This window comes from Paroedura picta, chromosome 4 (assembly GCF_049243985.1).
Source record: "Paroedura picta isolate Pp20150507F chromosome 4, Ppicta_v3.0, whole genome shotgun sequence".
Lineage (NCBI taxonomy): Eukaryota > Metazoa > Chordata > Lepidosauria > Squamata > Gekkonidae > Paroedura > Paroedura picta.
The window spans coordinates 41,319,706-41,335,820 of NC_135372.1; the positions used below are offsets into that span (position 1 = coordinate 41,319,706).

The window sequence follows — 16,115 nt, forward strand, 5'->3', positions numbered from 1 at the left end:
CATCATCTTCCAACCCCTGTCCTCCGTTCTGTTTCTTGATGAGGTACTAAGAGTGTAGGGTTTCCAGGTCTGGGTTGGGGAACACCTGGGGACTTTGGGGATGAAGCTGGGAATGGGTGGATTTGGGGCAGGGAGGGACCTCAGTGGAGTATAATGCTATGGAGCCCACCCTCCTGAGCAGCCATTTTCTCCAGGGGAACTGATCTCTTTAGTCTGCAGATGAGTTGTAATTCCAGGGGATCCCCAGGTCCCACCTGGGACTGGCATCCCTATAAGGGTGTGATTCATCCTAGGAACTGAAGAAGATATATAGAAGTGAGTATACATTTTTTTTTGGGGGGGGAAACCAATGATCTGCAAGGTTGTGAACTGGACATTGAAAAAAGAGACCTGCCTTTACTAGAGGTTGGATCAGTGAAAATGCATGGCTGAAGCTTTGTATGGTACAGAGTTAAATAATATCACCTGACAACTGCTTGCAGTTCAAACTGATATTAAAATGGGGCAGCTGGGAGGGCCAGTTTAAAAGCGGTCAACCCTAGTGATCTGGCAAAATTCAACATTATAAAAACGGGCAGATTCCCTTTCAGCAGCTTTATAATGACTGCATGCTGGGTTATTTGGCTTCTCTGCAGAGATGGGAAATGGCAGGAAGCAGATAATAACCATTGCAGTAAGAGTGGTTACGGAGGCCCGTATCAAGGTAGTTCTTAACCAGACGCAGAAATTTGGGGACAGGAAAGGTGGTGACAGGAAGGAAAGGCTTTGATGGACAGTTTAGCACTTGAAGTAACCCTGATCTGTAATCTGTACTCAAAGAATAAAGGTAAAGGTATCCCCTGTGCAAGCACCGAGTCATGTCTGACCCTTGGGGTGACGCCCTCCAGCGTTTTCATGGCAGACTCAATACGGGGTGGTTTGCCATTGCCTTCCCCAGTCATTACCGTTTACCCCCCAGCAAGCTGGGTACTCATTTTACCAACCTCGGAAGGATGGAAGGCTGAGTCAACCTTGAGGCGGCTGCTGGGATTGAACTCCCAGCCTCATGGGCAGAGCTTTCAGACGGCTGCCTTACCACTCTGCGCCACAAAAGGCTCTTAAAGAATACAATGAATACAATGGCCTATTTATGGCTCTCAAAATGACCATGGACTACAATTCCCATGAGCCTAATCAGCTTATTGGCATGAGTCCATTGTAGTCTGTGAACATCTAGGGAGCCACAGTTGGCCACCCCTGGCCTAGGCCATTGTACACAGAAATTCCTGTATAACAACAAGAAGTTTTATTAACGGTAATTCAGACCAAAGTTCAAATGCACAATTAAAATATCAATACAAAAAATAAATATTTGAATACAAGAGGGGTGTTTATAATAAAAAATATAAAACATGTATGAGTTAAAATTCATCATTGAAATAGCGGCTAAATATAAGTCAGTATGTTATTCAGTTAAAGAAGAAACATTCTGGTTTATAGAAACAACACCATGCAATTGAATGGCAGCTCTGCAAAATTTCACAATGTCTAAAGTTTGATATTGGTCTAAAGTTGGCTGGATTAGGTTGGTTCTTAGGGCATTATAGATAGGTGGGACAGTGTAGCAGAAGATTATTCGCTTGTTTCTAACTGGTCACAAGCACTGAAAAGAACTTCCTGTAGGAAGTAGAAGTTTTCTTCTTAATCTGGGGAATTAGGGGTCATGGGGAAAACCCTTTCCCTTCTCTCATTTACCAAGTTATCTCTGAGGTCTTGTTTCCTGGCTTGGCTGGAAATTCTGCTGAGGGAAACCATCCCTCTGATGCTTTGCTTGTGGTTTATCAGTGCTCTGTTTGTCCAAGGAACCTCCTTCTTTCACTGACAAGAGCCCTGCTCCACTTCCTCTGCCTCTCTCCTGCTGGTTTCCCCCTTGCACAGATCATGTTACTTTCAGTCTGTTGGGGGCTGAGCCTATCCCATGCCTACACATAATGGGTTAGTGACATTCCACCAAGCTCCTCCATGAGGGTGGAAGAGGCACTCACAAATCCCGTGCTCCTCTTCCAGCCTGGCAAAGACTCCTCATCCCTCCCTCTGCAAGGTGCTTAGACCTTCTGGCACAATTGCTAGCACTCTGTGCGGAATAAGTTTACTCTTCCCCCCCCCCCATATCTGCACATCTGTATTTTGCAACATTTGCCCAGAGCTGAATTTTCAACCTTTTGACTTGCGAAGAGCCCTTGAAATAATTTTTCAGACTTTGAGGATCCCTGGAAGTGATGTCAGCTGGCCATGCCCCCCCCCATGCCGCAACCCTGGAAGTGACATCACTACCTAACACCCTTAGTTCTCCTTTTCCTCCCTCCCCCCCTCCCCGCCTTTACTACTACTATGGCAGTTCTGCCTCATGCAGGAGTAGGAATTGAGAAAATAGCCCAGACTCTCCTCCTCATATACCACACCACTTCAGAGCTCCTGCAGACCCCCTTCAGAACTCCCCTGGCTGGGAATCCCTGGCTTAGAGGCAGTGCTACATTACCTACTACTGGATTTTCACTTACAGCCTAGTGAATGGGCTGCAGTTCCTTCCTATAACCTAGCCACTCTCTAGAGAATAAACGTTTTAGAATCATAGATTTGGAAGGGACCTCTTGGGTCATCCAGTCCAACCCCTTGCACTATGCAGGATACTCACCACCCTATCGCTCCTCCACTGTAGCCTGCCACCCCCTTGAACCATCACAGAATCAGAATCCGTTTCATATGTGGTGTGACCCTTAGCTGTGTCTCCCCCTCCCCATTGCCACATAATTCCTCGCTGAGTAATCTCAGATTTGGCAAGAATGGCAGCACTCTGTAATAGCTAAGTTAATCAAGCAAATGTTTACACAGAGTGATGTACGGCTCATCAATTCGTACAATTTTTATTTTTGATTGCCGCCTCTGAGTTTCTGTTTTTGGTTCAACACTCATTACAATCCCCCCTTTCATACTATTTTGGGAATGAATGCAGGCTTTGTGTTTGGTTGACTTCGTGGCTCTTGCCTCCCAAGGCGAGATGAGAAGGTTTTTGTAGCTATTGTTAAAAATAACATGCTGAGTTTTTTAAAGCACACACACATTCCTTATTCCCCGCGGTGTCATGGGAACAGTTCTGTCCACGTTAGGTATTGCAAGGTACTCTTTGCCCATGTAGAAGAAGAAGAGCTGTTTATTCTTTGGGGATCCTGAAGGAGTTTCAAAGTGGATTAAAATTTCCATACCTTCCTGTTCCAAGAACGGACACTCTATGAGGTAGGTGAGGCTGAGAGAGCTCTGAAAGAACTGAGTAGCCCAAGGTCACTCAGCCAGCTGCATGTGGAGGAGGAGTGGGTAATCAAACCTGGCTTGCCACTTTACAGGCCACTTTGCTTAACCATTAAAGCCAGTGTGGTGTAGTGGTTAAGAGTGGCAGGCTCTAACCCAGAGAACCAGGTTTGATTCCACACTCTTTCACATGCAGCTGGCCGGGTGACCTTGAGCCAGTCACAGTTCTCTCAGGGTAGTTCCTATATCAGTTCTGTTAGAGCTCTCTCAGTCCCACCTACCTCACTGGGTGTCTGTTGTGAGTAAACAAGTGGATAGTCAAGTGGATTGGTCTGAAGCAGCAGAACAAATTTAGAGTCCAATGGCATCTTTAAGACCATCAAAGTTTTATTCAAGGTATGAATTTTCATGTACACCCACACTTCCTCAGATACAATATCTGAGGAAGTAGGAGTGCACATGAAAGCTCATGCCTTTTTTTTTTTACTGCATATTATATTTTTACTTTTGGGGTTTGGGGGTCCTTCAAAGCCTGTCCTTAGGGACGGGCTTTGATCTAGTACCTTGAATAAAACTTTGTTTTGGGTAGAGGAAGGGAAAGGTGTTTGTAAGCCGCTTTGGGATTCCTACAGGCAGTGAAAAGCAGGGTATAAAAATTCTTCTTCTGTGCCTCTTGAGAGAGACAAAGGCATTGCCCACTGAGAAGCCAAGAGTAGCAGGCAATCCAAAGGGGATATCGGCAGACATGGAGAGGAGAATCGGACTTCTGGGCGAGAATACAATGCTGGACGAAGGACCACCGGGATGTATGAAAACACAACAGAGGGAGAAGGATCAAGTGGCCGAGCAAAGGAAGGGAAGGAAAGAGCCAGGCTGTGGCATGCCTCTGTCTCTTCCGCCTTTTTGACTTACATCGGCTTCATTCCATAGGCCTGGGATGCAGAAGGATTCCAGCAAGTCACTCCCACAGAGCAGCAGGATTCGAAGCTCTGCAAAAAAAGGACGCAAAAATTGGATCGACGGACCACTCTCACTGCTTAGACCTCAGTCCTGCGACTCAGCTCTCTCCTCTTGCCCTGAAGAGCAAACTCCAGAGAAGAGAGAAAAGATGAATCTCTGACACAGAGGTGTTACTCACATTCAGCTTTCGTCCCATCACGGGGCACCTGTAACCCAAGGACCACCGAAACACATGCAAGTATCTTTGGAGGCATGGCTCCCAAACTGTTCTGTGAACTCCTCCTGGAATATCCCTCCATTAGTATGCCGGGAAGTTATTGACAGGTGATGTGAAAGACCTCCACTGCAAAACCTGCTGCTGTCAGCCAAGGGCAGACGATACTGACCTTGACGGATCAGTGGTCTCTGACTCATTACTGAAGCAGCTTCCTGAGTTCATTTCAGAGAGGATGTCTGCTTGTGTATGCAGGAGAGCATCTACGCTTGCAAAAAGGAAGGTCGGCATAGTTCAAACACAGACCTTCCCCCTGCTATTTGAAATGGACTCAACATGCAGGAGTCCAACCTTTTACGCCGTATCTTATCAGACAGGGGGCTGTGTGTGTAGAAAGAGGATGCTGTGCCTACAGAATCCCTTTGAGAGCTCGAGTGGCTGATAGTGCCATTCTAAGCAGAGTTCCACCTTTTAATCCTCTTGGCTCCAATGTTCTTAGAAGGATATAGCTGTGCTTAGGACGGCATTGGGATCTTTGAAGATCCCAAAATAACGGAAGGGGTTACTTAAACCAGAGACTTCAGTGTGACTGTCTCAGCCAAGGGTTTCAGCCTCCAAGTGGGACCTGGGGCACCCCTGGAATTACAGCTCATTTCCAGACTACAGAGAGCGTGTCCTCCTGGAGGTTTTGGAGCACAGTCTCTATGGCAACTCTAATCTCAGCATTTAATTTTTGCAAACTGGATTTTTGCAAATGACTCTAAAATGAACTTTAGGCTTGTGTAATGAAAACATTGCAATTCTGATTATATCACCTTCCCCTCGTTCCTTGGCTGTATAATTTTTTTTAAGTCCTTGGGGAATTTCTATGGAATCTACCCTTTGAGAGCTTGGTTAAGCCCTAACATTTCTTATTATGCCACCAGGGAGAAGCAGAAATGCCAGACAATCCTGAAATGTGGCACCATCCAGCTATGTGCAAATGCTCCAGGCAAAGCCAATATCACACGTGAACGCTGACAATCTGTGGAAAATGTTAACAAGGTAAAGGTAAAGGTATCCCCTGTGCAAGCACCGAGTCATGTCTGACCCTTGGGGTGACGCCCTCTAGCATTTTCATGGCAGACTCAATACGGGGTGGTTTGCCAGTGCCTTCCCCAGTCATTACCGTTTACCCCCCAGCAAGCTGGGTACTCATTTTACCGACCTCGGAAGGATGGAAGGCTGAGTCAACCTTGAGCCGGCTGCTGGGATTGAACTCCCAGCCTCATGGGCAAAGCTTTCAGGCGGCTGCCTTACCACTCTGCGCCACAAGAGGCTCTTGAAAATGTTATGAGTGCTCAAAAACTGAGAGATACAGAAGCAAACTCAAAGGCAATCTGGAGTATGCTTGGAAAGTGGGAAAAGACAAGTGTTTTTGAATGCGGACGACATCCATCCAGCTTCTTAGTGTTCGTGTGTATTAAATGTACGGCACTCCCTGTAACACCAAAGTATTGTCTGCTGGAATATGCAAAATGTGTCGTGTGCATGATTTTAACAGCATAAGAATATCCCACAGGGGCCATCAGTGTGGATATTTAGATTAGGAACTTCCTGATATTTTCGAAGAATCTCCTTGTGTGCCCTGGTTGGCTTAGCTGGGGGCTTCCTGCTCCCTTTAGCACTCTTCCTCCCGCTTTCCTGCCAGAGATTTCTCAGCAGAGATTTGCCTCATTCTGTAAGAGGCTGCTGCTGCCTCGGCTTGGCCCACCTTGCTCTCCCGCTCGCTCCTTTAGGAAGAGCAGTCTCATGCTCAAGTGCAGATGGGTTTCTGTTTCAAGTTGAGGGGGGAGCACATAGACTTGGGTTCAAATCGATCTGAATTCATCAGGATTGACAGCAGGAAAAAAAAAGTAAGTGCAGAATCAGCCAAGGTTGTAGGAAGGTTTCTGTCACTGGCCTCACCTGAAAGCCCAGTGGAAAAGCTGCCCTTTGGACTCCGTTAGGACTCTCTCCGTTCTTACTTACAAAGTTGTTTCTCTTTTTAACAAAACTCTTTTGTTCTTGAAGCGGTTGGTGCTTCACCTCTCTGCATATTCAAAATCTGTTAACATACAGGGCCAAATCAAGAACACGTATGGAGATCTCCGTTCTGAGGAGAGACTCTCAAAGGACTCCCAGCCCTGGGAATTCCTTTTCATGCCTGACTTTTTCTGTGTCGGCCCTTTCAATCCTCTCATCTGATGCGCATTCTCTTAATCCATTTGGTGGCTTCATCCAAGACTGAGCCTGATCAGATCATAAATCTGATACTTAAGAGTTTGTGCGTGATTTGATTCCGTGGAAGATTCTGTTAGGGGAGAGGCTTTGCGGGCGAAGTGAAGAGAAAGCTGTGCGAGTACCTTTGGATTTTCAGGCCACCAGTTTCTGCTGCCCTCCAGAGGAATTACAGCTCTTGCCAACAGAGTTTTCCCTGCCGCTCAGGACATCTCTATGTGACATATTGGTGGACTGAAAGAAGGAAAGTACGAGCTCTCTTCCCAACGATGAAAGCCTCCCATCAAGGCAACTTTTCCCCAGCACTGGTAAGCAGAGAAGAGATGATGCATCGGCTTGGCCTACACATAACATCATCTTAGAATCATAGAATAATAGAGTTGGAAGGAACCTCATGGGTCATCTAGTCCAACCCCCTGCACCACAATCTTCTTGTGGTGGGTGTTCCAGGCAGTGTGGCCATGGCCTGGTAGTTTTAGTCACTAACATTTTGCCAGTAACTGCAGCGGATAAGATGTCAGGGTCGAAAACTACCTTGATCCATCGAGATAAGTGTTGTCTACACCAGAGGTAGTCAACCTGTGGCCCTCCAGATGTTCATGGACTACAATTCTCATGAGCCCCTGCCAGCAAATGCTGGCAGGGGCTCATGGGAATTGTAGACCATGAACATGTGGAGGATCACAGGTTGACTACCCCTGGTCTACACAGACTGGCCAGGGCTCTCCAGGAACTCAGGCAAAGGTCTTTCGCATCCTCTGCCATCTGGCCCTTTCGATTAGAGATGCTGGGGACTGAACCTGGGATAGAACCTATATGCCAAGCAAATGCTCTGCCACAGCCCCTCTGCTGTCTGGTGCAATGCCCTGTTGGTGAATCAAGGCATCCCCCGACAATTACTTTTGCATTTCCTGGGTAAAGCTGGGCCTAACAGAACAATGCAATGCAGGAAACTTACTTACCGATTTCTTCATATCTCATAACGGTCCCCAAATTTGCATTTTCATCTAGAAGAGGGAGAAAAAAACACACGTAGAACAGTGTTTAAATTGCATAACAGCATGCGGCAGTGCCCTCCCTCGAATGAGATTCTGTTCATTAGCTTGAAATATTGTCTGCTTGGCATTCTAACTAGTGAGGACAATAGGAGCTGGCAACCAGGATCATCCAATCAGAGTCAGGGAAAAGGAAAAGGGCTTGAAGCAATGGATGAAATCCTTTCCTACTGCTTTCTCTCAGCCATTTATGCTTGGGCTCTGTGACAGACTTGTGGGAGGGTAGGTCATTTGTGGGGGAAAGTACTGGGTGCAGAACACATTGAGCATAACAGTGCACTCTCCTAGCTCCTCCATAGGATAACTTCCCAGCAGTACCTAGCCAACCATCTTCATTCTTTATAGAACTTCCCTACTTCCTCTTCCCGTGGCAACCCACTGAGCCCCACCATCATCCAGAAGTGATGTCAGCATGCCTGAGATATCAGGAGTGTGTGTGTGTGTGTGTGTGTGGGGGGGGGTTCTCTGATTCTTGGCCAAATCTCTAGGCTTCAAATCATAGAGTTTTGTCAAAATACCAGAGCAACTCCCTGACAACTCCAACAAGCTGACATCACTTCGGGGTGATGCTAGCACCCAGTGTTCCTCAAGGTTTGGGAGGAGTTGGTGCGGGGTGAGGTGCTTCTGGAAAACAGGGGATCCCTATCTGGACCAGCAGTTCTGGCAACCCCCCCACCCCCGGGAGTCCACCATCCAAAGCTACCAGTGATCTCTGTCATCTGGAGATCAGCTGGAGTTCCAGGAGATCTCTAAGCCCCACTAGGAGGTTGGTAACCCTATACAGAAGGCATCATTTTGGACCAAGCTTGGATATCCGCTTTGTCTGACTGTTTCTAAACTGGATCAAGGGACATGTACATTAACAATTCATTAACAATTCAGCTAGCAAGGAGATGCTTGGATGTTGCGAGCTAAGCTTTTGCTAAGCAGATCTCTGCTTCCCAGAAAATAACTTTGTTTTTTTTTTTGCCAATGTATATCAGTGCAAACTAATTGGTAGCTACACTAATTTATATATAATGGCCTTTAAGATAAGAGCCACACCCAGGAAGAGCAGCAGAGATGCAATGAATGGAAACCCAGACACAAGTTTAATAGGCTATGGCCAGTTGCATAACCTACCCACGAAGGTGAAACGTTCCATTGGCGGGCGAACGCAGCAGATCCTGCTGAGACTCTCTCCCACCTTCCCCAAAAACTTTGCTGAAAGAGAAAGAACGAAAGAAGATGCGGCAAGAGGAAATCATCTGCCAGGACAGGACAGAAGCTGCTCAGGGCCAAGATCCAAAACAATGCTTCACCTCAAAATTGGGGCTTTCCTACGTGCAAAATGAAGCCTGAAACATTTCTGCAAATCAGTTTTCTTGGGCAGCTTTCATTACTGTCATAAAAGTCTGAATTTTATGCTCTGAATTGCATAATGGAGACACAAAGTTTATCACTATATTTGGGTGCAAGTCACTGGGAATTTTATGAATAAAAAGTAGATTTTGAGCCTTGTAACCCCAGCCCCTTACCTAGAAGTAAGTCATTCTGATTTCAACGGAACTTTCTTGTAGGTAAATGTGTAAACAGACAGCCCGAGGGGGAAACAAAGCCCTGACTGATTTTCTGTTGTTGTTTTTAATGAAAAGCAGCCTTGGAAAGTTAAGATTTTGAAAAGAGTGGAGGCTCTGTAGGTGCGAAAAGTTTATGGATCCAGAAGAAGAATAGTAGTTTTTTTACATCCCACTTTGCACTACCCAAAGGAGTCCTAAAGTGGCTTACTAACATCTTTCCCTTCCTCTCCCCACAACGGACATCCAGTGAGGTAGGTGGAGATGAGAGAGCTCTAAGATAACTGCTCTGTGAGAATAGTTCTAAGAGAACTGTGACTAACCCAAAGTCACCCAATTGGCTGCACGTGGAAGAGTGGGGATTCAAACCCAGTTCTCCAGATGAGAGGCCACTGCTCTTTAGCCACTACACTATGCTGGGGCTTGAGGATGCAGGTACTCTGATACAATCCTTATTGCGTACCACTATCTTGTGGAAGATAGTCACCCAACTGGCTGTATGTGGAAGAGTGGGGACTCAAATAAGGTGACCAGATTGTCCCACTTTTGGAGGGACATCTGGGGGCACCTGGCAAATTGTACTTATGTTGAAATTAAAATATCTATATTACCATACTATTTTTGCGTTCTATGAAAAATTTTGTTGCTCCATATAGACCAAATTTTAATCAATGTTGTCCCGCTTTACCGATGTTAAAATCTGGTCACCTTAGACTCAAACCCAGTTCTCCAGATGAGAGGCCACTGCTCTTTAACCACTACACTATGCTGGGGCTTGAGGATGCAGGTACTCTGATACAATCCTTGTTGCGTACCGCTATCTTGTGGAAGGGCCAACACATGACTTATGGACATGGACACACGGGCATCCAAAGGTGCATTTAGCCAGTTCATTGTGGAACCTGGAGTCACGCTTCAAAGCAGATGTACATGCAAGCGTGCATCTACATTAGCTGTGTAAGTAGAGGCTTCCTTCTGGCACCTGCAGCTTGGCTCACTGTGCATTCCTTGCATTCCAGAATGCAGAATGTGGGGGCAGTCAGAGCTACAACATCTATCTTGGAGCTACCAGCCAAATCTTATCATTGGCTGCTCTTCCCACCATTTGTTTTTCTTGCTGTGTCTTACTGGCCTGATAAAGCTCTATCTACAGGCCTAGTCAGAATAACAGAATAACATAAACAACTGTTGATGCGGGTATCTCTCAAAGCATCCCAAATTAAATTTGGCCCGTTCAAGACGATGCGAATGAGCAATGCTGGAGAGGACAGATGTGTGGAGATGCACATCAGGATCCTCAGCCGTTGCTGCATGTGGGGGAGGCTGATCTCTCTCGCTGGATCAAACCGACTGAGCCAACGTTGTCGTTTCATGCTGCAGGATTCTATACGGTGGTTATGCTATTTCAAAGGGGTTTATTATTAGATTATTGATCATTCACTGTGTTGATCCTATTTATTGTTGTGCGTCATTCCAAGCATATTTTTGGACAGATGACTAGAAGCGTTTATAAATAAAGCGAATATTCAGGGGCGAAGTGTCTCCGAGCAACAGATGCTGGTACAAACTGATTAATCCAGACGGTGGTGCTCAGGGTTTGCTTGCGAGGTTGGTCTGGTCCAGCAGAGCTCTTCTTATGTTCTTAAACAGGAGGATTAAAAACAAGCCGAACAGATCAGCTGTAGAATCAAAATTCCTTTCCTTGTTCACCTGTCTTCATGAAAAGCTCCTCTTTCAAAGCAAAGTTTTTAAAAAAAACTGCAGGTGCTTCATCTCAGTCATTGATATTCAGCTGCTTTCTGTTACTCTCGCAAGGTGTTCTTCCCTTTCATCTGCAGTGTTATAGGGTGATACAAAAGAATTCCAAAGGCAAGAGAACATTTATATGTGGGTCAAGGGAATTGGAGACCCCTGGACATGTTTTCTTTAGGTGCCCACTCTCTGTGGTACAACGCAATAAGGTTATTGCTTCCCTTTTGCTTCTGCCTCCTGGATCACCCGAGGAAGGAAACATAAAATTGCTCTTCTCAGAGGAAAGCACTGACGTCTCTAAACAGGTAGCTAAATATTGCTCACTGTTTACGTCAAACATACGTTAGCACTGGAAACTCGTCGTGAATTTTGGTAATTTAATTTTCTTTTTAAACTGTTCCTGCTTAATATTGTTTTAAATTTCCTGTTTTTATGACTACTTGCTGGTTTACAATATTTTGTAATAATTATAGTGTTGTTCGGGGGTTTTATGTGTTTTTGTACCTGGCTTGAAGCTGTATATCAGTAAATCTGAATCAGCCACTTTCTGAATGTTCAGGCTCCCTTTCAGCCAGCTTGGTGAAGTGCTGGGGTAGTCAAACTGCGGCCCTCCAGATGTCCATGGATTGCAATTCCCATGAGCCCCTGCCAGCATTCACTGGCAGGGGCTCATGGGAATTGTAGCCCATGAACATCTGGAAGGCCACAGTTTGACTACTCCTGGGTAGTGGTTTAAGAGCGGTGGCCTCTAATCTGGAGAACAGGGTTTGATTCCCCACACCTCCACATGCAGCCAGCTGGATGACCTTGAGCCAGTCCCAGGTCTCTCAAAGCTCTCTCAGCCCCACCTTCTTCACAGGGCTTCTGTTGTGGGGAGAGGATGGGTTAGTGATTGTGGTCTCTGTTGCGGTCCTCACCTTGTAGAATGGCCTGCGTGAGAAGGTCAAGAAGGTTCTTGTGCTTCTGCCATCCTGCAAACTAGGTTAACCTGAATTGTTCAGGAGGACATTTTGGTAAAGGTATAAGGGCTATATAATAATGGCATGATTCAGAAAACATAAAGGACTGTGACCTATGATACTTTGTTCAGAGAGCCAGCATGGTACAGTAGTTAAGAGCGGCAGCCTCTGATCTGAAGAATAGGGTTTGATTCAGCCAGCTGGGTGGCCTTGGGCCAGACACAGGTCTCTCAGCCTCACCTACCTCATAGGGTGTTTGTTGTGGGGAGAGGAAAGGAGGGCAATTGTAGGCCGCTTTGAGCCTCCTTCCTGTAGTGAAGGTATAAAAACCAACTCTTTTTCTTCTTCTGTCATTGTAGAGTTGCTAGTTCACAACTCATCTACCCTGTGGTTTTTAATCCATCACTGTCTGAATAGACAAAGGCAGCCATGACTTCTCCTATCCATTTTAATCCAACATTTTTGGCCCTCCAGCACCAAGCAGGACTTGAGGCATGGTACAGAGCAGACAGGCAAAGGGACAGCTGAAACTGACTGTGGGAGAAAATCCACTGGACACCTTCTCTTGAGATGTTGCGGAGGATTTAGTTCTCCAGTTCTTGGTTTTTAAATTAGATGTAATACTGAAATGTTATTTTTCGGGCACCGTAGGAGAGCTCGATTCCTCCTGCTGACACCTACCTGCAGTGGGCTTGTTGGACAGGTTGCTGTTCTGATAGATAGGCTGCGGGGACTCATTCTGGGGCTGTCCGATCACTGGAGTCAGGGATGGTGTGTTGACATTGGAGAGGATGCAGCCAGTCACTCGCTAGAGGAGAGAAGAAACGATAGGATGTCAGTGTTCATGCGCTCTGCACAACCAACAGAAAAGGAGCCACTGGCCACATCTGCGTGGCTTTAATTTCACATGCAGACAGCTGGGTGGCCTTGGGCCAATCACAGTTCTCTCAGAGCTCTCTCAGCCTCATCTACCTCACAGGGTGTCTGTTGCAGGGAGAGGAAAGGGAAGGCGATTGTAAGATGCTTTGAGACTCCTTTGGGGAGTGAAAACAGGATACAAAAAACTAGCTCTTCTTCTTCCAGGAGATGAAAGGGACTGGCCATGGGAACTTCTGCATACAAAGCAGCCACCCGATCCCTGAGCCAGAGCCCCTCCCCTTTCTTCCAGCTGGATTGGCCTTTTCTCTACCTCCACCCTGGAGTTCTCTCCCCCAACCCCTTAAATAAGTCACTGCCTGTGAGAGTCAGTCTGTGATGTGGGAGATCCAGATTTACATACCCACTCTGCCTTGGAAGTTCATTGGATGACCTCAGGCCAGTCACTCTCTGTCAACCTAACCTGCTTCACGTAGTTGTTGTGAGGATATAAATGGAGAGGGGGAAAGGTAGGATAAAAATATACTTAAATTCTGAAATCTGGGCATAGAGGTAGAGCTCTCCCTTCAAGCAGTAGAGCCCATCAGGCTTCCGATACACCTGAAGTGCATTTAAGACACCTGAAGTGCATTTAAGAAGTCTATGGTAGAGTATCCCATTGATATTGGGTGGGATGGGGTGGCTTTATGTCTGGGGCAGTGATGCTCTGTATTCTTGGTGATGGGGGGCAACAGTGGGTGATGGGGGGCAACCAGAGTTCCGGCCCTGCTGGTAAACCTCCTGTTGGCCCCTGAGTTTGGGCCACTATGTGATACACAGTGCTTGACTGGATGGGCCACTGGCCTGATCCAACATGGCTTCTCTTATGTTCTCTGGCACTCCTGCCTACTGTCTAAAGAATTTACCCTGGTTTCTTCTCATTGCTTGGCAATCCTACATGAAACTCAATATTTCATCTTCTATTTGACTGTCTTCTGATCAATATTTAGATTCTTAGCCCCTGGGATATAGACTGGTCTCTTTGTTTACATTCATCTCTAAAGCACTATCTTTGATGCTATATTATTATTCATAACAGTAACTACCAAACGATCCAATGAATTTCCACAATACAAGAAGTACTGGAAACAGAAAGGCCTTTTGATATCGATGTTTGTTTATCGTCTGCACGTGATGGGCGCGTATTAGGAATTTTTGCAAAGAGGGCTGGTCAAGATGGACCTTGGTCTAATCCATCTAGGCCAGTGGTTCTTAACCTTCCTAATGGCACAACATTATATGGAAGAGGAGTGGTCAGCCACTTTGGGACCCCTTGGAAAGAAGGGCCATGCCGTGACCCCTGAAAAAGAGTCATTTGCCCCCCAAAGGGGTCCCGACCCCCAGGTTGAGGACCACTGATCTAGGTACTTTTTCAGCATGAATTCTTTCTTACTAGGACCTCTCAATACATATTTGGCATGCCTTAAACGTTTCAAGGAACTAGAGATGCATTCTTCCTTTGCTAATTTAGAATTCAGCAGTGGACCATGCAGATTCTACAATAAAAAAGTCAAAGAAGCATATTTAGAATTGTGCTGTGCAGTGCGGTCACTAGTTCTTGTACGAGCCACCAGAGGGTGCTCAATCCTAATTGGTATGCCTTTGAGAGTTGGTTTGTCTTTACAAAAAGGAGGACATGGGACATTGCAAATAGAAAAAGGGTGTATAAATGCTTTGATTTCAAAGTGAATGATCAATGTGGATAGAACTGAAAAGCCAGTCCCAGGAAGATCTGTATGACACTGCACACACACCTTGTTTTAAGTCAACGTGAATCGCTGCTGCAGTTTGGGCTTCTCCAAAATGCATGTCCTCTGGCGACTGACAGGAGGTGATGGATATATTGGCCATACTTATGCTATAGATGTACGCAAGTTTAGATACCAGCCTGTTTTGCAAGAGGGGTCTTTCAGTGAATACCTGTGGTTCTTTGGAAGGAGCCATGGGGGGCATAAAGACTGCCTAAATAAATATCACAGCTGGGGGGCATTTGTGGAGACACACAAGACATCAAATATTAGAAGTGTACTATGTGAATTTTTAAGTGAATTGTTGCTAGGGTTGCCGGGTGCATTGGTGCTGTTGGTGGGGAGTGCTTTCTGACATACTGACTTGCAGATAATACAAAACTGGGAGGGGTAGCAAACACAATAGAAGACAGCAACAGAATACAGGATGATCTTGATAGGCTCGAGAAGTGGGCTAAACTGAATAAAATGAAGTTCAATAGGGACAAATGTAAAGTTCTGCATTTAGGAAGGAAAAACCAAATACACCAATATAAGATGGGTGAGACTCATCTTGGCAGTAGCATGTTCGAAAAGGATCTAAGAGTCTTAGTAGACCATACATTGAACATGAGTCAGCAGTGTGACTCAGTGGCTAAGAACGCAAATGGGATTTTGGGCTGTATCAAACGGAGTTTTGTGTCCAGATCACGGGAGGTGATGGTACCACTGTACTCTGTTCTGGTTGGAGTACTGGTTGGAGTACTGGTTGGAGTACTTGGAGTACTGTGTTCAGTTTTGGGCACCCCAGTTGAAGAGAAATGTTGACAAACTGGAGCATGTCCAGAGGAGGGCAACAAAGATGGTGAGGGGTTTGGAGACCAAGACATATGAAGAAAGGCTGGGAGAGCTTGGTCTGTTTAGCCTAGAGAGGAGATGACTGAGAGGGGATCTAATAACCATCTTCAAGTATTTAAAAGGGTGCCATATGGAGGATGGAGCAGAATTGTTTTCTCTTGCCCCAGAAGGACAGACCAGAACAAATGGAATGAAATTATTTCAAAAGAAATTCCATCTAAACCTCTGGAAGAAGTGCCTGACAGAGTGGTTTCAGTGGAACAGGCTTCCTCAGGAGGTGGTGGGTTCTCCATCTTTGGAAAGTTTTAAACTAGAGGCTAGATAGCCATCTGATGGAGAGGCTGATTATGTGAAGGCAAAGGGGTGGCAGGTTACAGTAGATGAGCGATTGGGATGTGAGTGTCCTGCATAGTGCAAGGGGTTGGACTAGATGTCCTATGATGTCCCTTCCAACTCTATTATTCTATGATTCTGTGATTCTATGATATCACCTGGAAGTGACATGCTGGAGACATTGGGGAACAATGTTCTGATTTTGGGCCAAAACTCTATGGTAGAATTGGCTTCAAACCATA

General features: G+C 45.9%; 1 protein-coding gene across 1 annotated transcript in view; it reads right to left on the bottom strand.

Moving 5' to 3' along the window:
* NMNAT2 (nicotinamide nucleotide adenylyltransferase 2) overlaps positions 1–16,115 on the bottom strand; it is an 82,868-nt gene that overhangs the window by 5,073 nt on the left and 61,680 nt on the right. Inside the window, exons 5-8 of the mRNA XM_077332615.1 lie at positions 12,722–12,848; positions 8,896–8,976; positions 7,681–7,725; positions 4,198–4,274 (exon numbers count right to left, since the gene is read on the bottom strand). Coding sequence (XP_077188730.1) covers positions 4,198–4,274; positions 7,681–7,725; positions 8,896–8,976; positions 12,722–12,848 — 330 coding nt within the window. The remainder of the gene's footprint in view (positions 1–4,197; positions 4,275–7,680; positions 7,726–8,895; positions 8,977–12,721; positions 12,849–16,115) is intronic.